The 24,597-nt window shown below is 44.1% G+C and overlaps 1 protein-coding gene across 1 annotated transcript in view; it reads left to right on the plus strand.

The window, feature by feature from the left end:
• The first annotated feature begins 1,827 nt into the window (after positions 1-1,827).
• LOC135217537 (serine/threonine-protein kinase atr-like) overlaps positions 1,828-24,597 on the plus strand; it is a 796,062-nt gene continuing 773,292 nt past the window's right edge. The window contains 2 exon segments of the mRNA XM_064253504.1: positions 1,828-2,037; positions 2,175-2,246. Of these exon segments, the coding sequence (XP_064109574.1) occupies positions 1,828-2,037; positions 2,175-2,246 (282 nt within the window).

Below are 24,597 nucleotides of genomic sequence, written 5' to 3' on the forward strand. Positions count from 1 at the left end.
AGACCCAGTGGAGGAGGAAAGTCGACAGCCGCAGGAAGGTTAGGGAGAAAACCCCACCGGATCAGGCGTCCCCTCGGCAGGTTCTGTAGAACGTCCCAGACTGCCAAGGATAGCCATTGATAAGGCATCCTTAAAAAAGTGCGTCTCTTCATCTTACATCCGAAAGACGAAGAATGTATGTTTGGAGTTTCGATGATCTAGCAGTTCTCTGAAAACTAAGAGAACACTGAGCAAGAGCCAGCCGCTGCCAGGAAGCCGCGTTCCAGCAAGCTAGCGTGAGCTACGTTCCAATAGCCAGCAGCGAGGCGCGTTCCAGCTAATAGACTAGCGCGAGACGCGTTCCTACAACCAAACGCGAGCCGCGTTCTAGAAAATTTTTCTTGGCGCAAGCGCCTTCAAAGAGACGAAGCGCCAGCCTTGGCGCAAATTGCCGCCAGAAAAAACAGACGGCTAGAGCAAGGAGCCTTATAGTAGAGTGGCAATCAGAAGCAGAAGTTGTTTCCCTGAATGGACTATACTACGTATATAAAAGTTTTTTCCCACTAAGAACGGAATTAACATGTGAAGGATGTCGGGTACCATAAAGGCATAGATGTTATGGCACATAACCTAAAAAGAACTAGAAGGAAGCGCCAGCCTGGCGCAAATTGCGCCAGAAGCACCATCCAAGATATTTTCTCGTTTTAGCGAGTTATTAACCTAAGAGTCCAGTAGCCTCTCGGACAGCAGGCTCGGTAACGGCAAGATTCGTTCCTGATTTCGTTACCCATTTAATCGCGATCCTTCCATTGAACGTTTCCGGGCAAGAGGCTCTTTCTAAAAGGGGTCTAGTAGGCGCTCGGAACTATCAGGGCGCACGGGACCTTCCACGCAAGCGGAACGTTCCAGGAGCGAGTCTCCTTTCTAGCGTGCGGAACATTCCAGGCGCGCGGAACATTCCAGGCGCTAGGTGCAAGGAGCCAGGCGCCAGAATATCCCTAATCTTCTTATGAGAGAGAGGTCAGTCGCGAGGCTCCTCTTTGAGTTTTTAACTTGAGAATCTCATCGACGTTTGGGTATGATGGCGGATAGGAAATATCTACTTCCTTCCGTAAACCCTACAGATGAACAGGAATTCTGTCTCTTCCACGATTTATGAGGAAATCACGAAGATTTAAAGAGTTCCTGGATTAACTTCCTTCCTTAAGGAGATATATATACTCTTTCTATCGTTCTATTAACGAAAAGAACGAAGATAGTAAAAATTTTTCCTTTCTCTATCTGCCTCGGCAGGGAAAGAAGGTAGTAGAGTATCTGCTGTATGAGAATACGATACGGCAAATCATAAGCACATACCGTAGTTACTTCTTTGCTGAGCAACTCAATTACCAGTATCCTTCCAGGAATTTCCTAGGAAGGACTACGCTTAAAGGGATTGTTAAGACAACACCTACTTAGCTTCTAGATTTATCGAAGTCTTGTTTCGCTTAGATATGCATTATAAGAACTTCCTGAAGTTCGATAATAATTTTATAAGATTCCTTTATTAAATGGAGTAGCTGGCAACTCTGGAAGAGTAAGGCCAGTCGGCTAACGAGACTGCTTTCGCTTACTGCTTAGACACCAACGCAGTATCATGTAGGTGTCGGTCATGATTGGTCGGTAACATGTCTCTCTCCTGCGGGATGGAATGACTAAAGCCCTATTACACTTATCCGGTTTACTACGGCCAACCTGGCCTACGGCGCCGTAGGAAAATTCTGGCCTACGGCTAGAGTTATTACACGTATTTGAACGGCCGGTGGCAAGTGGGTGAGTGTGTGGCACTGTTTGTGGTGGAGGAGTGACATGTCTTCTCTCGACAATCTCGTTGCTATTGCTCTAGCGTGCTGTTTGAAGGTGAAAACAAGAAAAAGGAAGATTTGGTCCAAACATTGGCTGCGTAAACGACAAAAATACTCTCATGTTAACTTAATGAAGGAACTAGCACTAGAAAAAGATGACTGGTTTAACTACATGCGAATGGATCATGACACATATTTGGAACTCTTAAGTCAGGTATCACCTTTAATAGAAAAAAAGGACACTTGCATGAGAGAAGCAATTAGTCCACATGAGCGTCTTTCAGCCACTTTGAGATTTCTTGCTACAGGAAGAACATAAGCGATCTAAAGTTTACAACAATTATATTGCAGCCTTCTCTCAGTGCAATAATCCAGAAATATGTGGAGCAATCTACAAATGTTTTAGGCCCAAAATATCTGAAGGTAAGTTTAATTTTTATTTTTGCACAAATATAACTATAATTTCTCGTTTAGTATGAAACATTCATACCAGGTTAATTAAAAAAAATAAAGAAGTTTCAAACTATTCCAGAGTATCCAAGGTTCATAAATGTACAGGTGCAGCCTCAGACTGATGTCATAAACCATACGGTGAGCAATTACACGCTACGTCCTCAGTCGTGACGTACGACGGCCGTACGGCCAACTTTAGTACTGGCGAAAGTTCATCCGGCCGGCCGTGGGTGAGCGTTCATACGGCCGATTTGCTATCACACGCTCCGGTTTGAACATATGCTAGCGTCGCGACCGACGGCGCCGTAGGAAACCAGATACGTGTAATGGGGGCTTAAACAGTGTCTCTCCCCTACAATCGTGGTTTTAGCCTCAGATTGAGGGGATAGTTAAGCAAACATAAATAAAATATTGTCTGCCTTTTGCTAAGAAGCTTTCAATAAGAAAAATATTACAAAATTTCAATGCTGTTTACCGTAGGTAACATTTTTAAAGGATTCTAACGCAGCGGAACTCTATATTGTATAATGCTCTCATGCTTACGAAAGCATGGCTTATTAGAGTACATGCTTAGTGAGAAGATGAATGTAGTAGAGAATTCACTTTAAGACTACGGTATGGTCAAGTCTTATGCACATACCGAGGATAACTACAGAATTCCTAGTATCCTTACAAAGGTTTCCTAGATTAATGCTGTTTACCACAATGTGACAGTATTATAAAGGATTCTAATACGGCAGAGCACGATATATATAATTCTCTCATCCTTTCGAGAAACGCACACAACCTTTTTAGAATCGGATATTGCTCAAGAGAAGTTGGGTGAGTCGGATGGGAAACATCCTCTTAGTGTTTGGGAACAGACACGGAACGTAACGATCCTTAAGAGGTTCGATGCAAGATTTTGCATGTCCGTGAGAACCTTCTCGATCGAATATAATAACTGTTAACGTATGTCTAACATTTATTGAAAAGAGTTGTGAGAACCTGCGGAAAGTCTTCTTCATAGATCTCTTTGTAAGGTAGAAGACGAACAGGCTTCCTTTAGACTGCTTCTTTTTCCTCGAACCAAGAGAGGTAGCAATATAAGACATCTTTAAATTTAAAGAAGGGGAATAAACTTTAGTCTTTTTTCCCCTAGTTATAAATTCTTAACAGATATTAAGATAAATGGGCGTCAAAGGAAGAGAGGATGTATGCCTCATTTTGGCCTTAGAGAGAGGGGTTTGGATTCAACAGAAAAGTCACGTTTCTTCTTCAGCCCAGCATGTTTCGTAAGGCTTTTCCAAGAGTATCTGGATATTCTATCAGAATCTATTATAAATAGACCTATAAAACTCTCCACTCTGAGTTCTGTCCGCGTGCAGACTGACCAGAAGTGGACATGAATGAGAGGTTTTTTCAAGGTAAATGACAATAGTCATGGCTAAGACATAGAATTGCTGCAGATCGTGCTAGATGGAATGAGGAAACTGTCCTCTTCCGATACCTCTGTGAACCACATAGAGAGGTTTTTTCTTCACTTTCAGAGGGAAGAATCACCTATGTATATATCTGCTATCAAAGAACGCAGTAAAAGGCTATATGTACTCTGTCTCTACAAGGGGAATTAGAGATAACAGAGGATTAAGATCTTCGGGATCTTATACGAGACCGCAATACGACAAGAGTAGGATATCATGTACGTACTTCGAATGGGATCTTTTTGTGGCCACAGATTCCGTGTTCCGACAAAATGGAACTGCTCCTCATCAAACTTCTTTGAGGAAGTTTATGAAGGAATTCTTTGCTTCTCTTAGCCCTAAACGACCAAGAAGACAAGTGAATTTTTTGGTGCATTGGAATCTCGCATCAGATTCAATGGAGACTCGGCAATGGTTCTTGCCAGCATAGTATGTCTGGCAAAAGAACTAAATCCCTCTATTCCTGACGCAACGCATTCAGATAGAAGTTTCGTTGCCCAGGCAGGGTACTTACAGTTTCATCTACAGAAGAAGAGATGGTTTAAACGTTTGCCTACAGAGTCTTCGGGGTGCGATGAGGGCTCAAAATGCTTCCCAGAAGGTATTCAGAAGGATACAATAAGAGCTAGAAATCAGGGTTCCGCCCAATTTCAGCTCAGAGTCTCCTTCGACTTCCAGACTCCTTCCCTTCCTTCGGGCAAGGATAGGGAAGATTCTGCAACGAGGAACCTCATCAACATGTAAGAAGAGATCTCGTTAGCAAAAGAAGTGTTCACGAAGGATCCTCCTCGGAGGAAGACTCTTCTCTCGTATTGTTAGATATCCTGTCGTCTACTGGGTGTAGCTGACTAAAATCACCTCCCCTTGCCAGGGGCCAAAAGCTCAAAGGGGAAGAATTTCTTCCACCCTTCTCCAGTCTCCTGATAAACTATGTGGTTGTTCAGGACTCTCGGACAATGTAGCGCCAGCCAAGCGCAAATGCCAATACAGGCGAAAAACGCCAGAGGCGGACAGTTCCAAGGAACTCTGTCATGGTCGGATACTGAGAAGGAGCAGCCTCCAACCTGGCGCAAATGCGCCAGAGGCGAACAAATCGGACAGATATAAGAGTGTCCGATGTGGACATCGCCAGACAGCCTAGAGACTCTTCCAAGCTCGAAGCTCCAGCAAGTGTGGAGGAGCCAAGCCAGGCGCGAGGCGCCAGCCAGGCTCTAGGAGCCAGCCAGGCTCTAGGAGCCAGCCAGGCTCTAGGAGCCAGCCAGGCTCCAGGAGCCAGCCAGGCTCTAGAAGCCAGCCAGGCGCCATCCAGGTGCCAGGCTCCTTCAAGGCTAGGCTCCAGTCAGGATTGAGGATCCATCCAGGTGCAAGGCTCCTTCCAGTAAAGAGAAACCTAAAGCTCTGTCATGTAAGAGGGCTAGTCCCCCTTGATATGATACAGGTAAAGGCTCTGCCATGTAAGTGGTCAGCCCCCATTGGCACGATCCGAGAAGGCTCTGTCGTGTAAGCGGGCTAGCCCCCATTGACATGATCCAGAAGGGTTTGTCAGTCATAGGTCCCTACCTCGCTGAAACTCTTGAGGCATGCAGACTCATAGACAGTAATCATGAAGTCTTCTGCCAGGCTCCAGGTGCCTTCCAGGCGCAAGGCACCAGCCAGACGCAAGGCTCCAGCCAGGCGCGAGGCGCTAGCCAGGAAGGAGGAGCCAATCAGGCACCAGCGAGGCGCCAGCCAGGCGCAAGGCGCCATCCAGGCGCGAGGCTCCAGCCAGGCTCTAGGCTCCAGCCAGGCGCCAGGCGCTAGGCGCCTGCCAGGCACGAAGCGCTAGCCAGGCTCCAGGCTTCACCCAGAAGAGATCTATATCAAAGAACGCCCTAGCCTTCTTTGAGACATGGTGATCTCCTAAGCACTTGATAAGTGCATTGATGATTCCTTCAAACAGCTGAGAATTAAAAGCGCATGAAGTGCGAGCTTTTCCGAATTCTTGTTCTTTCCCTAACAATATGTCATAAGGACATATTAGCTGTCACATACGGGAGATGCAACTCTATGTTGACTTCCATTATCCGAAGGATGTCAAGATAACCTTCGAGGGATCCTTCTCTCTTGGTTGATACGTGTCTGCGGATACATTGCTGGGATAGAGAGCAGATACTGATCCTTAACTAGTGAGTTAAATTTTATTTAACGTCGTGTTTTTTCTTTGGGTTGTTTGAAAGGAGTTGTAGATAACTCTTTTCAACTTAAGCACTAACCCTCGTGTTAGGATCAGGTGATCGGGATCGGTGTTGTGCTCCTTAATTATGCCACTAGGCATAGGCATATTGTCATGTAAGAGGCTCTGTCGAGTAAATGGATAAGACCCCATCGACAGACCCACAAGAACTCTTAGCCATAGGTCACATCCTCGCTGAGGGCTCTTGAGGCGAAGCAGATTCCTAGGCATTAGCCATGGAGTCTTCCGCTTGATCAAGTAGGAACCAAGGTTTTATTTATTTATTACCTACAACGTATTGTTGTTTACCTGTCTATTCAGTAAATAGTTTCCTCCCTTTCCCACCCCCACCAAGGGTGTCAATCAGCTAAGTATATATCTGCTGGGTAAGTTCCATGTACAAAAATGATATTGTTAAGATACAATAAAGTTTTGTACATACTTACCTGGCAGATATATACGATTGATGGCCCACCCAACCTCCCCTCCGGAGACAGGTGGAAGAGAAAATCTGGTTCTAGAACGGTAATCTCGTTCCTATTCCTGCCACAGCGGAAGGGGGCGGGTAGATCACCTGACCTACCTGCAGCGTGTGCCGCGAAATTCGAATTTCTGTCGGGGACGACGGAGTCTATAGCTAAGTATATATCTGCCGGGTAAGTATGTACAAAACTTTATTGTATCTTAACAATATCATGTTTTTCAGCTTTAACCATTTTGCCCCTAACAGGAATTGAGACATCATTGACAAAAAATTATACAAAAAGATACAGAGAATTATTGATGATGTGCCATTTATTGCAAGAGAAAATAGAATTGCACTTGGCACTACTTTAAGGAATGCTGCCTTTGTGACATTTCCTTCATAACAAAGTATTACCATCTTTGACTTGAATGAGACCGTGGCTTGAAATGCCCAGGTAAATAATGGGAACTCCCATTAAATTGGAATCGTGTACGTATTGTTTAAAGGACTCCTTGCCCCTAAGCAGCATCACACTTGTAAGCCTTGTCAAGGTGAAAAATAAATTCACTTGATGCTTAGATGCAAATGGTTCACAGATGGAGGATTCAAGATAGTCAAATGTTTTCAGTGTTACCCACACTGAGCAGGTGACAAGACCCCAACTACACAAATCCTCCATTGACGATCCTCTCCATCATCTTGCTTAGACAAGATGTCAATACTATAGGGCAGTAATGAGCAGCTGATAGCTTATCTTTTCTTAGTTTGTAAATCCCATATTGTGTGGGTTACTGCTGTTGTGAAAAATTTTGTGATGTTTATTACAGATACCAAACTTGGTATTTCTGTGAACATTCTTAACCATTACATATGGGACATCAGGACAAGTGGTTCTATCACTGCAGGTTGAGAAGGCTGCAGTGAACTCTCAATGCAGCCTTAAATTTCTGGATCATGTTTATTTTGTAAGGTTCTTTGATAGATGTTTTGAATACAATGTTGAGTGATATTTGCAAAGCCAGTTTTTCAATAATTTTTGTTTGTACAATAAGTGAGTTGATACTACTGGTATTCGTAACAAAGCTACCAAAGAATAGTTTAGTATATCTTAGTTTTACCAGACCATTGAGCTGATTAACAGCTCTCATAGGGCTGGCCCGAAGGATTTGATTTTTCTACGTGGCTACGAACCAATTGGTCACCTAGCAACGGGACAGCTTATTGTGGGATCCGAACGGTGACTTGACTGAATTTGGGTGAGAGAAATTGAATTTTAGTTGGTTGTAATAAAGGCATTAAGTATACTTATTCTGGACAGGCTGAAGAAAGGAATTGAAAAGATGGAAGTGTAGGATTCTTCTTTATTCATCGATATTAAGAATTACATCCTCTGTATGGCAGTATTAATGTCAGGTATTTCAGATACACTTGCATAATGATTAGGCAGGCATTAACTCTGCAGCATTGGTAAATAAGTATGTACAGGTATCCTCTAAATAATGACATTCTGATTTACAAGTGTTATATTTTATGGTATTTATCCAAAAAACAAACATTATTTATTTGCCCCCATTAAAATTTAGGGAGCACATGTGCTATCAAGAGATATCTGCTCGTACAAGATAGTATACATATGTTGCTTGACATCTGTCATCAGACCTGCAGTGATACCCACCACCTTTTACACCCCCCACTTCTGTACTATATACCTATATAATAATTATGTCTCATGCAACTGTGAGATTTAAATTTAGCTTGATTGCTTCTTAGTAGATCTCGCAAAGTATTTTTGTGTTCCACGCAGAAGGGAAAAAGAAAACCTTCCTCTAAAATGATTCTCAGTTGACTCAAATAGGGAAAATGATGTGAAAAATGTTCTGGGAAGGGGGGAAGGTGTGGGCCGTAAAGAAGTAAATGAGGAGGAGGAGGAGGAGTGGAAGCTACAAATGAAAAGAGGAAGATATGAAAGAAGTAGTTTAAAAAATTACAATAATAATCAAAGAAGAGGAAGACTTGATGACATTTTTAGAGGCCAAGGGGACTGGCCATTTCATGCCCTTAATTAGCCCTGCGACTCTTGAACTGGAACTTGGATAAGAAAATTATGCCAAAGGAAGAGAACTGAAACCCACGAGGTCATTCAGTGCTTAAAGGGATATTGATAGCATAACAGTTTTGAAGGTGGGATGGGAGGAAAACCTCGTAGTTCATGCTTAACATTTTTTTAGGAAAAGTTGGAATGTAAGATGGAAGAAAGATAGGGACAGAAGAGATGCTGCATAGAACGTATGGTAATGCCTACAGTGCACCGCATGAAGTGCAATGATAGCACCATCCTTTGACAAAGGACATCCTCTTGAAGGATGAGTTTATAAAAATTGGAGAAAACAGCAAAAACAATAATTTCATTGCCTATCAGTAGAGGGAAAGAAACAATCACGGAACCTTTCTGAGCTCCACAGTTTTGTCAAAGAACGACTGAAGTTCAACAAATAACATTTCAGGATATGGATAAAGAAATAGATCTATGCAGTTTTACCTCCTGAACAAGAATTTTAAGTAATATTTATTCGGACGACTGTAATTAACAACCCCCTAGGGGCCTGTACTAAACACGGATGTCGTATCCGCGGTTACGTTCCTTTCAGTCCGTGCGGAACTATTCAGTAGAATTACCGAAATAACATTTGAATAAAAAACCAACATTGTAGCGCATGGAAAGTAAACATTAAATATGTAAGGAAACATAACTTTAAGAGGAGAGGAATTTAGCATCTACGCGTGAATAAGGCTTCCGGTAAGTGACCCGACGGTGGACCAAAACTGCTGATAAAACTCACCATTAAGATGTAATCAGTGTTACTGAAGATCAAGAGGAGAAAAAAGCAAAAATATATAATTTATGGGTTATATAAGAACGGTAACGCTTAAATTACACAAAATCGATCTGCCTAACAAACATTTATAAAGAACAAGGATCAAGGACATTTACTTTCAATGCAAGATTCCTGGAAGAGGTTATTCGAATTTCCCATAAACGAAAAACAGAAAAACGAGAACAGTCAGTTAGACAGGAAATATATTGTTACTGTTTTCATGCTCATATTACCGAGTAAGGCACAAATTTTTAAGGTATTTATAAATGGTAATCCATTTTGTCATCTCCATGTTTACTCTCAAATAGCCATATTTGATAAAGGTGCTTGCTTATTTGAAGAAGGCACGTGGAGAAATTAAAACACAATTAACTTATGATTTATGCAGATGATCAGGGTTCCTTCAATTGCAACTTACCTATGTTTAAGATCTCGTAAAACTAATTAAATCCCAGATTTTATATATATATAAGATATATATATATATATATCTATATATATTATATATATGTATATATATATATATAATAAAATATATATATCTACATATATATATATATATATATACTTATATATATATAGATATATATATATATGATATATATATACAAATATATACATATATCGGTAAAATTAAAACATACTCATTAAAAAGGTTATAAATAGCAGTAAAAGTTAAACAAAACAAAAATTAAATAAAAAACTTAAGAATTGACTTTACTTAAAAAAAGTCACAAGAATTGTGTCAATAGTAGAAGAGAGACCCAGTGCCTAACAACCTGTTCGAGTGGAGAAGGAAGAACGAATGGCCAAAACTGCAAATCTACCCAAGACTTCAGCTATGCTAGATATAGAGGAGCAGCAGACACGTTGGAGTTTAAAGCCGGAACCAGCCGTTTAATGTATAGATCCAAGGTTGGTGAGGTAGTTACTGTGGCTTGTACACCAATAATAGAAAAATGTTTCATATCGACTTGAATCCTGCATATGGACGCATGGTTTCTAATATTAAAGAATTTAGGTTTGCTAATTCCCTGTCCTGTTCTGAAACTATATCCCATGTGACTGCAATATCTCATCCCGGGCACTTAAATTTGTAAATAATGTTGGATCTCATGAAGGTCGGCAGTTTGTCTTTGTGGTTGAAAAATGTGCAAGTCTTAAGTGGATTGATAGGGATGGATGCATTATTAAGGCAGCCAAACTCTAGTTCAATAATGCGTTTCACTTTACTTAAGAACTTATTATCTGAGATATATGGATGGCAGCGAATAGTTTTTTTCTTTTCTACATTGTAAGTCGGCTTAAAATTTTTGTGTGAAAGCAGTCTGTTAATAATTTTATAAACCAAATTTTCTGGATATGAGTTCTGTGAAAAGAAACTTACTTAAACCTCCATTTCATAGTGGAAAAGTGACCAGCTTGAAGAGTAACGGATAGCCCTGCAAACCATATTGTAAATATAGTTCAATTCAAAATTCTTAAAACATGAACTATAAAAATGATTGGCAAGCCCCACGTACGATTTTTTCCTACCAACGTGGTAAATTCACCATTATCTCTACTGACTCTAAGTCTAAGAAGGGCAGAGAGTTTTTACTTTCATTTTCCATAGTAAACTTCATATTTTGATGTTGTGTGTTGATATAATCTTTCTTGCTGCATAAGACCTATACGAAGTTAAAAGTGTCTTGGACCCTGTTCTTTAAAAAAGAGGATCTGGATATACTTGAGAATCTAAGTGAACGTGAAGATCTAATCATTTGCAGACCTGATTAAGGTCTTATGTAACAAGAAAAGATTATATCAAACAACAATTCATCAAAATATGAAGTTTGTTATAGAAATTGAAAGTAACAACTTTCTGCCTTTCTTAAAATTTAGAGTCAGTAGATATGCCACCCCAAAGCCTCCCGCAATATATAAATCACCCAGTCGAATAGGATGAATGTGATAGATCAAATTATATATATATAGTATATATATTATATATATATATATATATATATAATATTATTATAAAAGTAAAAATATTTCAAGTTAAATAGGTCTGTATGTAACAGGAACATTGCACTCAGAGTGCAGTGTGCCCGCAACTGTGTTTGTGGAGAGCTTCGCCGTTTTAATATCAAGAAGAAGAAGCTGTCGAAGGCGCCGAGCGCCAACTTCATGTTTTGACGTGAAGTTAGTAAACAGACTACAGATGTATATGTCATTTATCGATGACCACATTCATTCCAGAGGAACCACTGATTCTTCGTTGTCGTCAATTTGCCCATGGAAGTGGTACTCCTTGGCTCCTAGGGTGGAGTGGTGAGCAGACTACGGCGGGACTCACGATGGGTAAGACCTGTTGTTGAGTGGAAAACATTGAAGAGGTCCTCCTGGTCTCTGCAGTGGCCCGGAAACCAACTTAGGAAATGTCATTCGTAGGTTACTATTTGACGTTGACAATACATGCCTAGTAGATTCAATGAATATTCCATACAGGTAGACTATTATGACTATTGGTAAGCGAGTCTAGCTATTCCACGACGTGGTCATCGTCTTCATTGCTGCGATGTTAGGGGTTGACGCCCCCCACTAACAGCGCTCTCATAGAGGCCGGGGGAGGGGGCGATTGGATCTCTTTCTTTCCCTCTTTCTTCTCAATTTTCTTCCATTTGTAGATTTTTTCTCTATTTTTTTTCATTGTAAAACATGACTACCTACCTAGCCTAGGTAGAGTTGCACGACCCGGACAGGTTAGCTAGCTAGGTACTATACTAGTAGTATTTCCTTTTTGGGGGGGGGATTCAATCCCCCCCACCCCCCCCCCCCCACCCCCCCCCCCGGCCTGGTCAGGGAATGCTGCCCATGTTTAGGTTAGGTAGATCACATCTACAGGAAAGGTCATGACCATTTACTAGGTATAGCCTAGGTAGGTAGCCTAGCCTATGAGGGACAAGTCCCAGTTGCCAACTGGCGGGAATCAGGCTGCGGAACTACTAATGTAAAGTTTTACCTTTCTCAGAATATCTTGCTGAATTCTTCGTATTTTGCTCTATTTTTCCATGATTTTATCTTAATTTTTCCTTTTCTCATGATTTTCCCTTCTTGCCTACGTAGACTAGCCTACCTATCTATAGTACTCTGTTTTTTTTCATCTGTCCATCCGCCTGTGGTGTTTTTGTATGGTAACACTGCGTCCCGGGCTTTAGATAGTTACGCTAATTGTAAGTTTTAGGTAAATAAAAGGATATCTGGGTGTACATTTGTAACTGAAAAGTGTTTTAATAATTTACTGTATGCGAATTACACCGTTAATATTTGAAATAGGATATTATTATAATCGTTGAATGTAAGCTGAATGTAACTATCTACAGCCCGGGACGCAGTGTTGCCATACAAAAACACCACAGGTGGATGGACAGATGAAAAAAAACAGAGTATAGCTATAAGCAATCCCACATAAACCACATTACTAATTTCAATGAAGCAGAACTACTACTAGACTTATGCAGTCAGTTTTGATATTAGAGTACGTATTTTAATTCATCATAGTAATCCTGCAAGTCAAATGTTACTATCATTGAGAGATTATTAGTAGGCCTAAACTTCAATTTCTTATGTTTGCCAGGTAATGACGGGCATAGGCCTACACATTAATTTTTATTTTGAGGCAGTTACAGGTCATAGACCTACACATCAATTTCTTAAGTTTTGAGGCAATGACAGGGCATGGGCCTTCACATCAATGTCATATTCTAGGTATTTTGAGGCAGTGACAGGGCATAGGCCTACATATCAGTTTCTTATATTTTGAGGCAAGGACAGGGCATAGGTCTACACATCAATATCATATATTTGAGGCAATGACAGGGCATAGGCCTACACATCGAATTCTTATATTTTGAGACAACAGTGCATGGCCCTACACATGAATTTCTTATCGCAAATAGTGTTCACCTGTAAATGTTGGGAATGGAGTAGCTTTTAATTAATATAATAGTTTCAACTCCCAACAGTGTACACGCATAAAGTGGAAAGTACACGTCTAAGCAAGTGCACATACACGTACATGTGTGGATGGTCATAGTAATTGTAATGCCACTTAAAACACAAAGAATAAAAGTAAAACTTGTGGGCATGTAGCTGATCAATCATAAGACTGTCTCAGCCGTACACACAACTATCAAATTGCTCTTAGTGAACTGTATTGAAAATATATTAGCAAAGGGATAACAAATTATATTACTGTGATGAGTAAATATAAGGCTGCTGTAGCATTTCTATGAAAATGGAGGCAATGGCAGGAAGGCATCATAAGATACTTAATGAAATAATGAAAAAATAAATGATAGCTGAAAAGCTGATTATGAGATAATCCATGAATCACTGAATCACTTGATTTTGGGGAATTCTTGTAGGATACATAGGAGAATATTCTAGCATAGATTATATTCATAAAGATCTCGATTACTCTCAATTAAAACAAATGACTGAATTTCAGTTAACAAGAATAGGCGATAATTCTTTACACCCGTATTGCATGAATAGGTTTATGTTTATTCTGCAAAGTTAGGCTGCCCTATGAAAAATGTTCAAAGACACTACAAGCACTATAACAGCAGCAACAAAAACAAGAATAAAAAATGGCTGAATATAAGTTAGACCTATAATCCAAACATCATAAGCTGTGTAAGCTGACAAATAGACAAAGGACATTATAGGTCTACGTCATTTATGATCCTGTTATTTTCAGAGGAGATAATGTCCTTAAGGAAATTTTCAGCAAATTATATCCGTTATGACTCATATAGCCTATCATACTGTAACTTTTAGGTTGAACATGGGCATATTCTGGTTTTGTATAGTGTGGTCATTGCTTGTCATCCCCCCGAATGTGTGAATGATTCCAGTGAAATAAATTTTGTGGGTATTAGAATATAGTAAAATTTCCTGGAATCTAATATGAAATACAATTCCAATAAAGTAGATTTTATGGCTATTAAATTGTAGTAAAATCTCCTGGAATCTATATGAAATACCAGTCTAAGGAAGTCTTTGTGGTTAAATTTAGAATGGTGAACATGCTTAACAACAGATAGTAATTATCCTTGTCCAATGATTCAAGTGCACCGATTCAAATGCAGTCATTTCCCTGTGACACCTCCGTATTCAGGTGAACCTCATTAACGAAACAACATTGCAGCATCAAGGAACACTCCTGTCTTCATTCATAGTTTCCTGTTTTTTTTACCATTTGTTGGGAGATGTGTGCATATGATTTTATTTCAGGGGATAATAGAATTTTTCCTTTTGTTAATCAGCAGAATGTATTTGAGTTCAGTAAATCAACCATTGCAAATTAAATGAAGACGAAAAGAATGACAGATTCACCAAGTTTTCAAAACCATTGCCAAGGATGGTCATGACGTAATCATTAGGCAGTGCTTAGCTGGCAATGCTAAGTGGATTCTACTATTTAGTACTAAACACGCAAAAATACATTCGCCCCCAGGCTAGTAATAGCTAAACAGGCCTAAATACATTTGTCCCCCAACATAAGAAAATGAAAATAAAATACAAAAATTATAGGTAGGGCTCTCAATATGAAAAAACAACCAACAGATTAGGAATATTAATCTCTCTCTCTCTCTTATCTTTGTGTAATCACATCCTGGTCATGTGACCAGTCAATGTATTTAGTCATGAAAATTATAAGAAAATACAGTAGATTAGTGAATATTTCTCAGAAAAATACAGCAAATGGTGGAATTTTCTGAAAATAATGTGTATATGTTCCATTATTTGCAGAAAATTTGCTGTATTTTTCAATGAGAAATATTCACTAATTTACTGTACACATTTTCATGACTAAATGCATTTTTTGTGATAAAACTATGAAAATACTCGGGTTCAAGCATTTTTAGAGGGGTTTTGAGTATTTGTGGAGTTTAGCTATTTGCACGAGGGGTGGGGCTGGGGGCCTGTATTACACATCCCTGTACATACTTTATCTTGGAATCTGTATGTGGTTCTTTAGTTCACTATGTGTGGCCCCTTTGTCACTTAACCCTTAAACGCCGAAGCGGTAAAAAAAAAATGTCTCCCGTGTGCCGGAGGTGTTTCAGAGTGAGCGCGGAAGCGGAAAAAATATATTTTTTTTTAAAATCACAGCGCGCTTAGTTTTCAAGATTAAGAGTTCATTTTTGGCTCCTTTTTTTGTCATTGGCTGAAGTTTAGTATGCAACCATTAGAAATGAAAAAATTATCATTATCATATATAAATAATGCGATATATGATAGCGCAAACGAAACGAAATTTCATATATAATTGTATTCAAATCGCGCTGTGCGCAAAACGGTTAAAGGTAACAAGTTACCTTTTTTTTCGTTGTAATTTACACTAAATTGCGATCATTTTGGTATATAACACATTGTAAAACGATAAAAGCAACACAGAGAAAATATTATCACAAAATAATGCATGAATTCGTAACGCTCTGACGTAAACAAATATTTTTTTCAAAAATTCACCATAAATCTAAATATTGTCCTAGAGACTTCCAATTTCTTTCAAACGAAGACAAATGATTGAATATTACTATACTGTAAGAGTATTAGCTTACAAATGCAGTTTTTTCGACCATATCTGACGAGTTAAAGTTGACCGAATGTCGAATTTTTATATATATTTTTTTTATATGCATTTAATTCGGAAATAGGAAAAGTTACAATCTTTAAATATTTTTTCGTTTTATTCTACATGAAATTGCGCACATTTTCATATAAAACTCTATGAAATGCGTAATATGAAACGGAGCAAATATTCCGAGAATGGTACGTACGCATTTCGGAGATTTGTGGCGGAGAATCCGCGCGCGGAGGGAAGGAAATTTTTTTTTTTAAATTCACCATAAATCTAAATATTGTGCTAGAGACTTCGAATTTGTTTCAAGAGGAAGATAAATGACTGAAATATTACTAGACTGTAAGGTTTTAGCTTACAATTGCGTTTTCGACCATTTCGGTAGAGTCAAAGTTGACCGAATGTGGTTTTTTTTTCTATTTATCGTGATTTATATGCAAATATTTCAAAAACGAGAAAAGCTACAACCTTCAATTATTTTTTTTTTGTATTCTACATGAAATTGCGCACATTTTCATATATAAAACTTTATGTAACGGCTAATTTCAAATGGTGCAAACATTACCACAATCGCACGTATGATTTTTTCGGAAGAGTTACCGCGCGGACGTAAAGAAAATGTTATTTTTTTCATAAATTCACCATAAATCGAAATTTGTTCCGATACGTATACAAACCCTCGGTCCTTTAACAATAGGAAGTAGCTAGCGGCAGCTGGAACGGTCGTAAGCTTCGAACAAGGGGAGAACGGTAGTTAACTGCTTGTCCGATCGTCGCGCGCCGCGCGACTGGGAGGTAAACAAATCACTTTTGCTTTCGGCCGTGTGTGGGAAGGACGTGTTCGTCATCGCTCTGCCCGCTTTGTCGTTTGCTTTGAGTTTGAGTATTTGCCTCTCTTTCTGTATAAATCAGGAGTGACTGTAAGTACTTGTACATTTCTTTATTGATCTTGCAATGAGTGAATTGGAAGAAATGGAGATATCGCCGCGCCCTCCAGTCGCCCGTAGAGTGTGTCCCGGGCTGGAGGGGCGTAGATGTGGAGGTTTTAGATCATTTGTTGACGTGGACCCCCACGAGGTTTGTACTCGTTGTCGGGGGCGAGAGTGCTCCCGCAACGAGCCCTGTGTCACATGTATGAATTGGTCCGAGGCGCAGTGGGTGCTGTACGAGGGCAGGAAGAGACTTAGGCCGCCCAAGAAGTCATCGGAAAGTCCAGTGACTCCTTTGGTAACGGACACTTCGTCCTCTTTCCTGCCCCCCGGCCAGCCCCCACGTTTCGCGCCTTCCCCTGCGGGGGGGTTAGCGGAGTCCTTTTCCTCTCTCGATCCGTCGAGTGTGGATGAGGGCGCCCGCTACCCGGACGTACAGCTGTACTTGGGGTCTTCCGTCCGCTCTGGGGGGCGGGGGGGGTGTTTCTCCCCCCAGGCGAGAGGAAGCCCCTCCAACTAACCCGACTGTTGCTTCCGCAGGTGTGCCATCAGCGAAGGACGACTTGGGACAGGTGTGGGAGTCGCTGGGACTGCAGGGAGTGCCCAGCATCCAGGGGTTGCTTCAGCGGTTGGCGGGGTCGGCAGTGGTCACTCATGGTGCGGTGACCACTACTACTACCACAGTGACGACACCAGCATATGAGATGCCACCGATCTGGTGTATACGCCCCACTATAATGTCGGTGACACCCACGGCGGCTATACAAAAACCCATTGCTGCCGTGCCAAAGAGGACGGTGCCACCACCACCTGGATTCTTTGCTTTGCCGACCCCGGACTTCCGCTGCCCAAAGAGTACCCCCCTGGACCTGCCGCCAGTGCCACGGATGACGGTAACTGCCGACAGGACGCCTGGCTCTCCCGTGGTACCTGCCGTGCCTGCCGTACCTGTTGCCGTTCCAGCTACTCTTTCCTTTTCAGATCGGGGGCCTGCACATTCTCTTTCAGATGTTCCTGCCGTTCCTGCTGTTCCCGGACCTGTTCCTGTTGTTCCTGCTGCTGGTGGTGCTGTCACAGTCTCAGGTCTTTCCGGACAGGTGCAGTCGGGCCCTGTTGCTTCGGCAACTGCCCCGGCTCCCTCCTGGATGGAAGACCTGACGTCTGTTCTGCGGAGCCTGGCGAAGAAGAAGAGGAAGAGGAAGAAGGTGTCGTCGTCGTCTTCATCGTCTTCTTCGTCGTCTGCTGCCTCTCCTTCCCCTTCGACTTCTAAGGCTAAACAGCCGAAGAAGAAGAAGGGTGCCTCCTCCCCCCCTAAGAAGACTCCTTCGGGATCTTCTAAGGGCCCGGCTCGCACAGGCGAGCTGGGGAGCTCTTCTGCTGGTCCTCCTGTTCCTTCGGGAACGGGGCCCGTCGCTTCTTCTGCAAAGAAGAAGTCGACGGGGACCAGAGGTGCACCAGCCTCGGCTGGTGCGTCCTCACCTGGTGCTAGCGGTTCTGCCGCTAAACCAGGTTCCGTCTCGGCCGCTTCTCGTTCGCGAGAAGCACCGAGTGGACGCTCTTCCAAAGAGGACCGTCCAGCCAAAGTTTTGACGCCCGAGCTCGCTCGCCGTCAAGACAGCGGCGCGGAGCAGAAGACTGGCGAGAGTCGTGCACACGACTCTCGCCAGGCCAGTGGACGCTCTCGCAGCGATCAACTGGCTGCTCGGGCTGACGTGACGGTCGCTGACCGGCCACGGGTTGAGGCGAGGAAGGAGTCCCCACGGCCGCCGGTACCAGCCACGGCTGGTACCAGCGGTTTGACGCGCCGAGAGGACGCTGGCCGGTCTCGACGCGACAGAGAGCCTAGCAGGTCACCCGTCCGCCGCTCCCGATGGGACCGGGGCGGAGACGGTGACCAGCGGCAGCTCGCCTGACGCTAGAGATCGGTCTCGACGTTCTCAGCCGAGCCAATCGCCCCAGGCGAGCGGCAAGGCTAGGCCTGCTGCTCGACCGTCACCGCGGGTTGATGATCAGCAGCAGCCCTCCACGCACGCTGGTCCTGCCAGCGAGCGAGAGGGGGGAGCGTCAGGTCTGCCTCTCCCGTACCTTCAACCTCCTCGGGCTATACCGGGAGGAGCGAGGTACCGAGGAGCGATCACGAGAGGTGCGCCGCTCGTGACCCAGCTATGACGCCGTACGGCTCAGGCACGGTCTTAGGACCGACCAGAACGTACGCGCAAGTAGTTGGAGGCGACCGTCAGGGGTCTGTCGCTGTTCCTCCTTCTGAAGGAGGAGTATCGAGGGATATGCTCTTGCTGGAGGGACTGGATCAGGTGGAGAATCTCGTCTCAGGACGGGAGGACTCGCTAAAATCCGGACGGTCCTCTAAGCTGCTTCCTCCTCCTCTACAGCGACAGAGGCGATTTTACGTGCCTTCGGAAGACCCGATACTGCCGAAACAGGTTAACCCGGAGTTAGCGAGGCTGACTCCAGGTGTGTCTCTGCAGCAGCTCCTGTCGGAGAACCTATGGTTCTCGCAGCAGGAGGCACTTGCCCTGGAATCTACCGCTATGGCAGCATTCCAGGCAGTTTCCAAAGTAGCGGCCGGCTCTGGGAGTTCTTTGCTCTCGAAGACGACGCTTCTTTCAGGAGACTGTGCCAGTCTGGAGGAAGAGCAATCTCTTACCTCGCCCATCAGACTGCTAACCTGTGGGCCAACTTGGTTCTTCGACGTAGGGACGCAGTCCTTACCCGAGTGACAAGGGGGCCGGGCGTGAGGCGGCACTCGGGCTACGAAATGGACCTCTTAGGAGTTCCCCACACTCTCTTTCCTGGAGAGATGGTGGACGCTGCGGTGGAACGGGGGGCGCACTGACGAGAGTGAACCGCTTAGTCCACCAGGCAGTCTCCGAAGGTTTCTGGGCAATCTCGAGTAACTGCGGCCAAACCAAAGAGCTTGGCTAGCGGCTTCCACGGCGGCGAAGACGGTTTGCACCGTCCAAACCCCGTGTGAAGACTCCAGCTGTTTCAACTTCTGCTAGAGGAGGCCGCAACCAGCCCTCCTCCCAGCCCTCCTTTCCCCGAGGAGGTGCTGGAAAGAAGTCGAAACGAGGAGGGAAACGCTAGGGACGGCGTTCCCCCTCACCTGCTGCCGGAAGTGGGGGGGTGCCTAGCGAGCCATTGGGCGACTTGGCAGCGCTACGGCGCCGAGAACTGGATAGTAGACGTCCTTCGGGAGGGATATCTACTACCCTTCGAGTTCCCGAGTCTCGGCCCCCCCTCATCTCCAAACCGGTCCATCTACAGACCTATGTCCGGGGATCAGCAAAGGACAACGCTCTTCGACAGGAGGACCAGTCACCGGGCTTTTACAGCCGCCTCTTCCTAGTGGAGAAGGCATCGGGGGGCTGGCGTCCGGTGATAGACCTCTCTCCCCTGAACCGCTTCGTTCGCACGACGCGGTTCACGATGGAGTCGGCACGCTCAGTGCTCGACTCGATCAGGGTGGGGGAACGATTTCATGCTTTCAGTGGGACCTGAAGGACGCGTATTTTCAAATACCCATCCATCATCCTCCAGAAAGTACCTCCGCTTCATCTTCGACGGGACGGTGTACCAATTCAGGGCACTTTGTTTCGGTCTCTCAACCGCCCCACAGGTGTTCACGCGAATGTTCACTCTGGTGTCGGCTTGGGCCCATTCGAACGGGATACGTCTTCTGAGGTATCTCGACGATTGGCTAGTCCTGGCGAGCTCCCGCTCGCAGTTGCTACAGGACAGAGATCGACTCCTCAAAGTTTTGTCGCGATCTGGGGATCGTGATAAACTACGAGAAGTCCGACCTCGAACCCAAGCAGAAGATGAAGTACCTGGGTATGCTGATAGATACGGTAGCAGGGCAAGTCTTTCCCGCAGACTTGCGTATCAGCAAATTCAGGGAGGCAGCCGGCCGGTTCCTGTCTCGGCAGGAACAGGCAGCACAGCAATGGCAAGTCGTGATCGGCCATCTATCGTCACTCGAGAAGTTAGTCCACCCCTCACGGGCGTCTTCACCTACGGTCTCTCCAGTGGAGACTAAGGGAGAGTTGGTCTCAGGCCAAGGATCCTCCTTACTTTCCCGTGGCTATCACGGACAAGGTGAGGCAGGACCTAGCCTGGTGGCTCGACGACAAGAACCTCTTAAGAGGAGTGCCCATACACACTCCCCCCCCGGAGATGCTTCTGTTCTCAGACGCATCGACCGAGGGATGGGGCGCACACCTGGAGGAGTTGCTGACTGCAGGTGTGTGGGACCATCACGAGAAGCACCTTCACATCAATGTCCTGGAACTCAAGGCGGCGTTCAACGCTCTCCAAGAGTTTCAGGACCGCTTGGTGGGACACTCAGTGGTGTTGATGTGCGACAACACCACAGTAGTGGCATATGTCAACAAGCAGGGGGGGCTAGTGTCTCTTCCGCTCCATCAGTTGACGGTGCAGGTGCACGAGTGGGCCACGGCTCACTCGATAGAGCTGTCAGCACGCTACATCCAGGCAAGAGGAATGTAGTAGCAGACAAGCTCAGCCGTCGGGGATCAGGTGATAGGGACCGAATGGTCTCTACACCAAGACGTGGCGAAAGGCTCTTCAACCTGTGGGGGCGACCGGTCGTAGACCTGTTCGCCACCCGGCACAACAGAAAACTTCAGGTTTTCTTTTCAGCTGTGACCGGACCCATGGGCAGCTGCAGAGGACGCTCTCCAACACCCCTGGGACAACCTCTTCGCTTACGCCTTTCCTCCCTTCTGTCTGATTCGGAAAGTGATCATTCGAGCGCTGGTCACTCCCAATCTCAGAATGATCCTGGTGGCTCCCAAACGACCACAAGCCGTTTGGTATCCGGACCTGCTGGCTCTTCTTGCGGACGCACCGAGAGAGCTACCCACTTGGCACAACCTTCTAGCCCAGCCACACGTAGAACGGTACCACCCAAGCAGTCCAGTCCTTCAACTTCACGGCTGGCTGTTATCCACCATCTCTTGCGAACGAGAGGCTTTTCTCGTAGCGCAGCAACAGAGATGGCTGGACACGTCCGACAGTCCTCTGCAGCTGTGTACCAGGGGAAGTGGGCCGTCTTCTGTGGTTGGTGTCGTAGACAGGGTCTGTCTCCTCTCAGAGCCACTCTTCAGCAGGTAGCGGATTTCCTCGTGTTTCTTCGACGAGAGAAGCTCCTCTCAGTACCCACAGTTAAGGGATATAGAGCCGCCCTGGGCTCTCGTCCTCAAACTGAGGGGATCGACATCTCGAATTCGTTCGAGATATCCTTGCTAATAAGAGGAGCTTCGAAAGGTCTTGCCCACCAGGGAACTCAGGCCCCCTGCGTGGGATGTGACTCTCGTACTTAGGAGTTTGACTCGAAGACCCTTCGAGCCACTCCGAGAGTCGTCAGACAGGGATCTGACCCTCAAGACCCTCTTCTTGCTGGCCCTGGCATCGGCGAAGAGAGTAGGGGAACTACATGGCCTTTCTTATGATGTTAAACATACCAGAGGCTGGGGATCTGTGACGCTCGATTTCGTCCCGAACTGCTAAGACTCAGAATCCAGTCGATCCCTGACGACAAGGTTCGAGTCTTTCACGATCCCCTCCCTCCTGGACTTCACCGATAATGATGCGGATGAGATGCTGCTTTGTCCTGTGAGGGCGCTACGGCGCTATCTGAAGAGAACTCGACATCTCAGGCCTGAGTGTCGACGCCTCTTCGTTAGCACTGGGGTTACCAAGAAAGAAGTCAGAGGTATCGGACCCTCCTTAGCGTTCCGTAAGAACTTCTCCGTGGCGCAGGTCCTGAAGGCAGGTGTCGGGCCAACCAGACCACCTTCACGTCCTTTCTACCTTCGGGATATTGCCCACAAGTCCGTTGGATACTTTTTCCTTGGGAACCTGTGGGTGGCTGCTCAACACGTTGTGTAAGCTTACCCAGCACCCGAGCAGGCAGAACAGCATCGATTCCTGGTATGACTCGGGAGAATGAATGCGTGAATGAGAGAGTGACTGGCTTCTCTTCACCATCTTTTCTACCTCTACCTGTGGGCAGAGGGATACGGTCGTTACCTTGCTGGAAGGGAGTCAGATGCAGGTAAGCTATTCAACAGAGCTCCATCCTACCTCTTTAACTAGAGATAGGAGTAAATATCCACACTTTCTCCACAAGGGGAGAAAGTGGATGCCGACATGAGACAAACCCATTACTTTACATTTGGCTCATGTAAGGAAAAAGTTCTTACAATGCTGGTACGAAGAGATACGCTTGCCCTCTCTCTTAGTACTCGGCCCAGAGGTCTGACCATTGATCCTGCGGTGCACACCCCGATCAATCGGACAGATGGCTTGGATCCCTCCCTCGCTCTTACGACCAGGGAGGCATTCCAGGGATGGACGAACAACCAGTCTGTTCATCAAAAAGACTCAGATTCCTCCCACCAAGAAGTGAGTCTTCCTATTGTTAAAGGACGAGGGTTTGTATTACGTATCGGAACAAATGACAATTTGTCGAAAATTGCATTTTTCCTAACTATACAAACCTGAGGTCCTTTAACATATAGTCCCTCCTCATGCCACCCCTCACTCTGCGTATTTTGCATGGGCCAAAAGCAAAAGTGATTTGTTTACCTCCCAGGACGATCGGACAAGCAGTTAACTACCGTTCTCCCCTTGTTCGAAGCTTACGACCGTTTTCCAGCTGCCGCTAGCTACTCCTTATTGTTAAAGGACCTCAGGTTTGTATAGTTAGGAAAAATGCAATTTTCGACAAATTGTCATATTGTGCTTGAGACTTCCAATTTGCTGCAAAATGAAGTTAAATGCTTGAATATTACTAGAATATAAGCGTTTTAGCTTACAATTGTGTTTTTCAACCATTTCGGTAGAGTCAAAGTTGACCAAAGGTTGAAAATTTGTCACTTATCATTTTTTATATGAAACAAAATATTTCAAAATGATAAAATCTACAACCATGGGTTGTTTTTAGTTGTGTTGTGCATGAAATTGCTCACATTTTCATATATAAAACTTTATGTAACGGTTAATTTAAAATGGTGCAAACATTACCACAATCGCATGTATGATTTTTTTCGGAAGAGTTTCTGCGCGGACATAAGGAAAAAGTTTTTTCATAAATTCACCATAAATAGAAATATTGTGCTAGACACTTCCAATTAGTTGCAAAATTAAGGTAAATGATTGAATATTACTAAATATAAGAGTTTTTAGCTTACAATTGTTTTTTTTGACCATTTCGGTAGAGTCAAAGTTGACCGAAAGTTGAAATTTTGGCACTTATCGTTATTTATATGAAAATATCTCAAAACTGATAAAGCTACAATCATGAGTATTTATGTGTTGTATTCTACATAAAAATGCCCACATTTTTCATATATAATAATCCATGTAACAGCTAATTTAAAATGGTACAAAAATTATGTCAAAGTGACGAAATAATTTCCGAGATGTGTCACAGATACTTTTTAGTGCGGCAAGAAAGAAATTCGCGCTTGCGCGCATGCGTAACGATTGTAAACAAAACAAACACCTTGATCCGTGAACTCCCAGCATCCCCCAAGGGGCGTGATTCAAGAGTTTTAGGCTGGTAGGCCTAAAAGTATTTTTCTGCGAATTTTTAAAAAAAACTTTTGTATGTCGACGTAAAATACGTCCAGTCGGCACCCAAGAGACAAAAAATGTCGACGAAAATACGTCCAGTCGGCACCCGAGAGACAAAAAA

Source organism: Macrobrachium nipponense, chromosome 7 (genome assembly GCF_015104395.2).
Source record: "Macrobrachium nipponense isolate FS-2020 chromosome 7, ASM1510439v2, whole genome shotgun sequence".
Lineage (NCBI taxonomy): Eukaryota > Metazoa > Arthropoda > Malacostraca > Decapoda > Palaemonidae > Macrobrachium > Macrobrachium nipponense.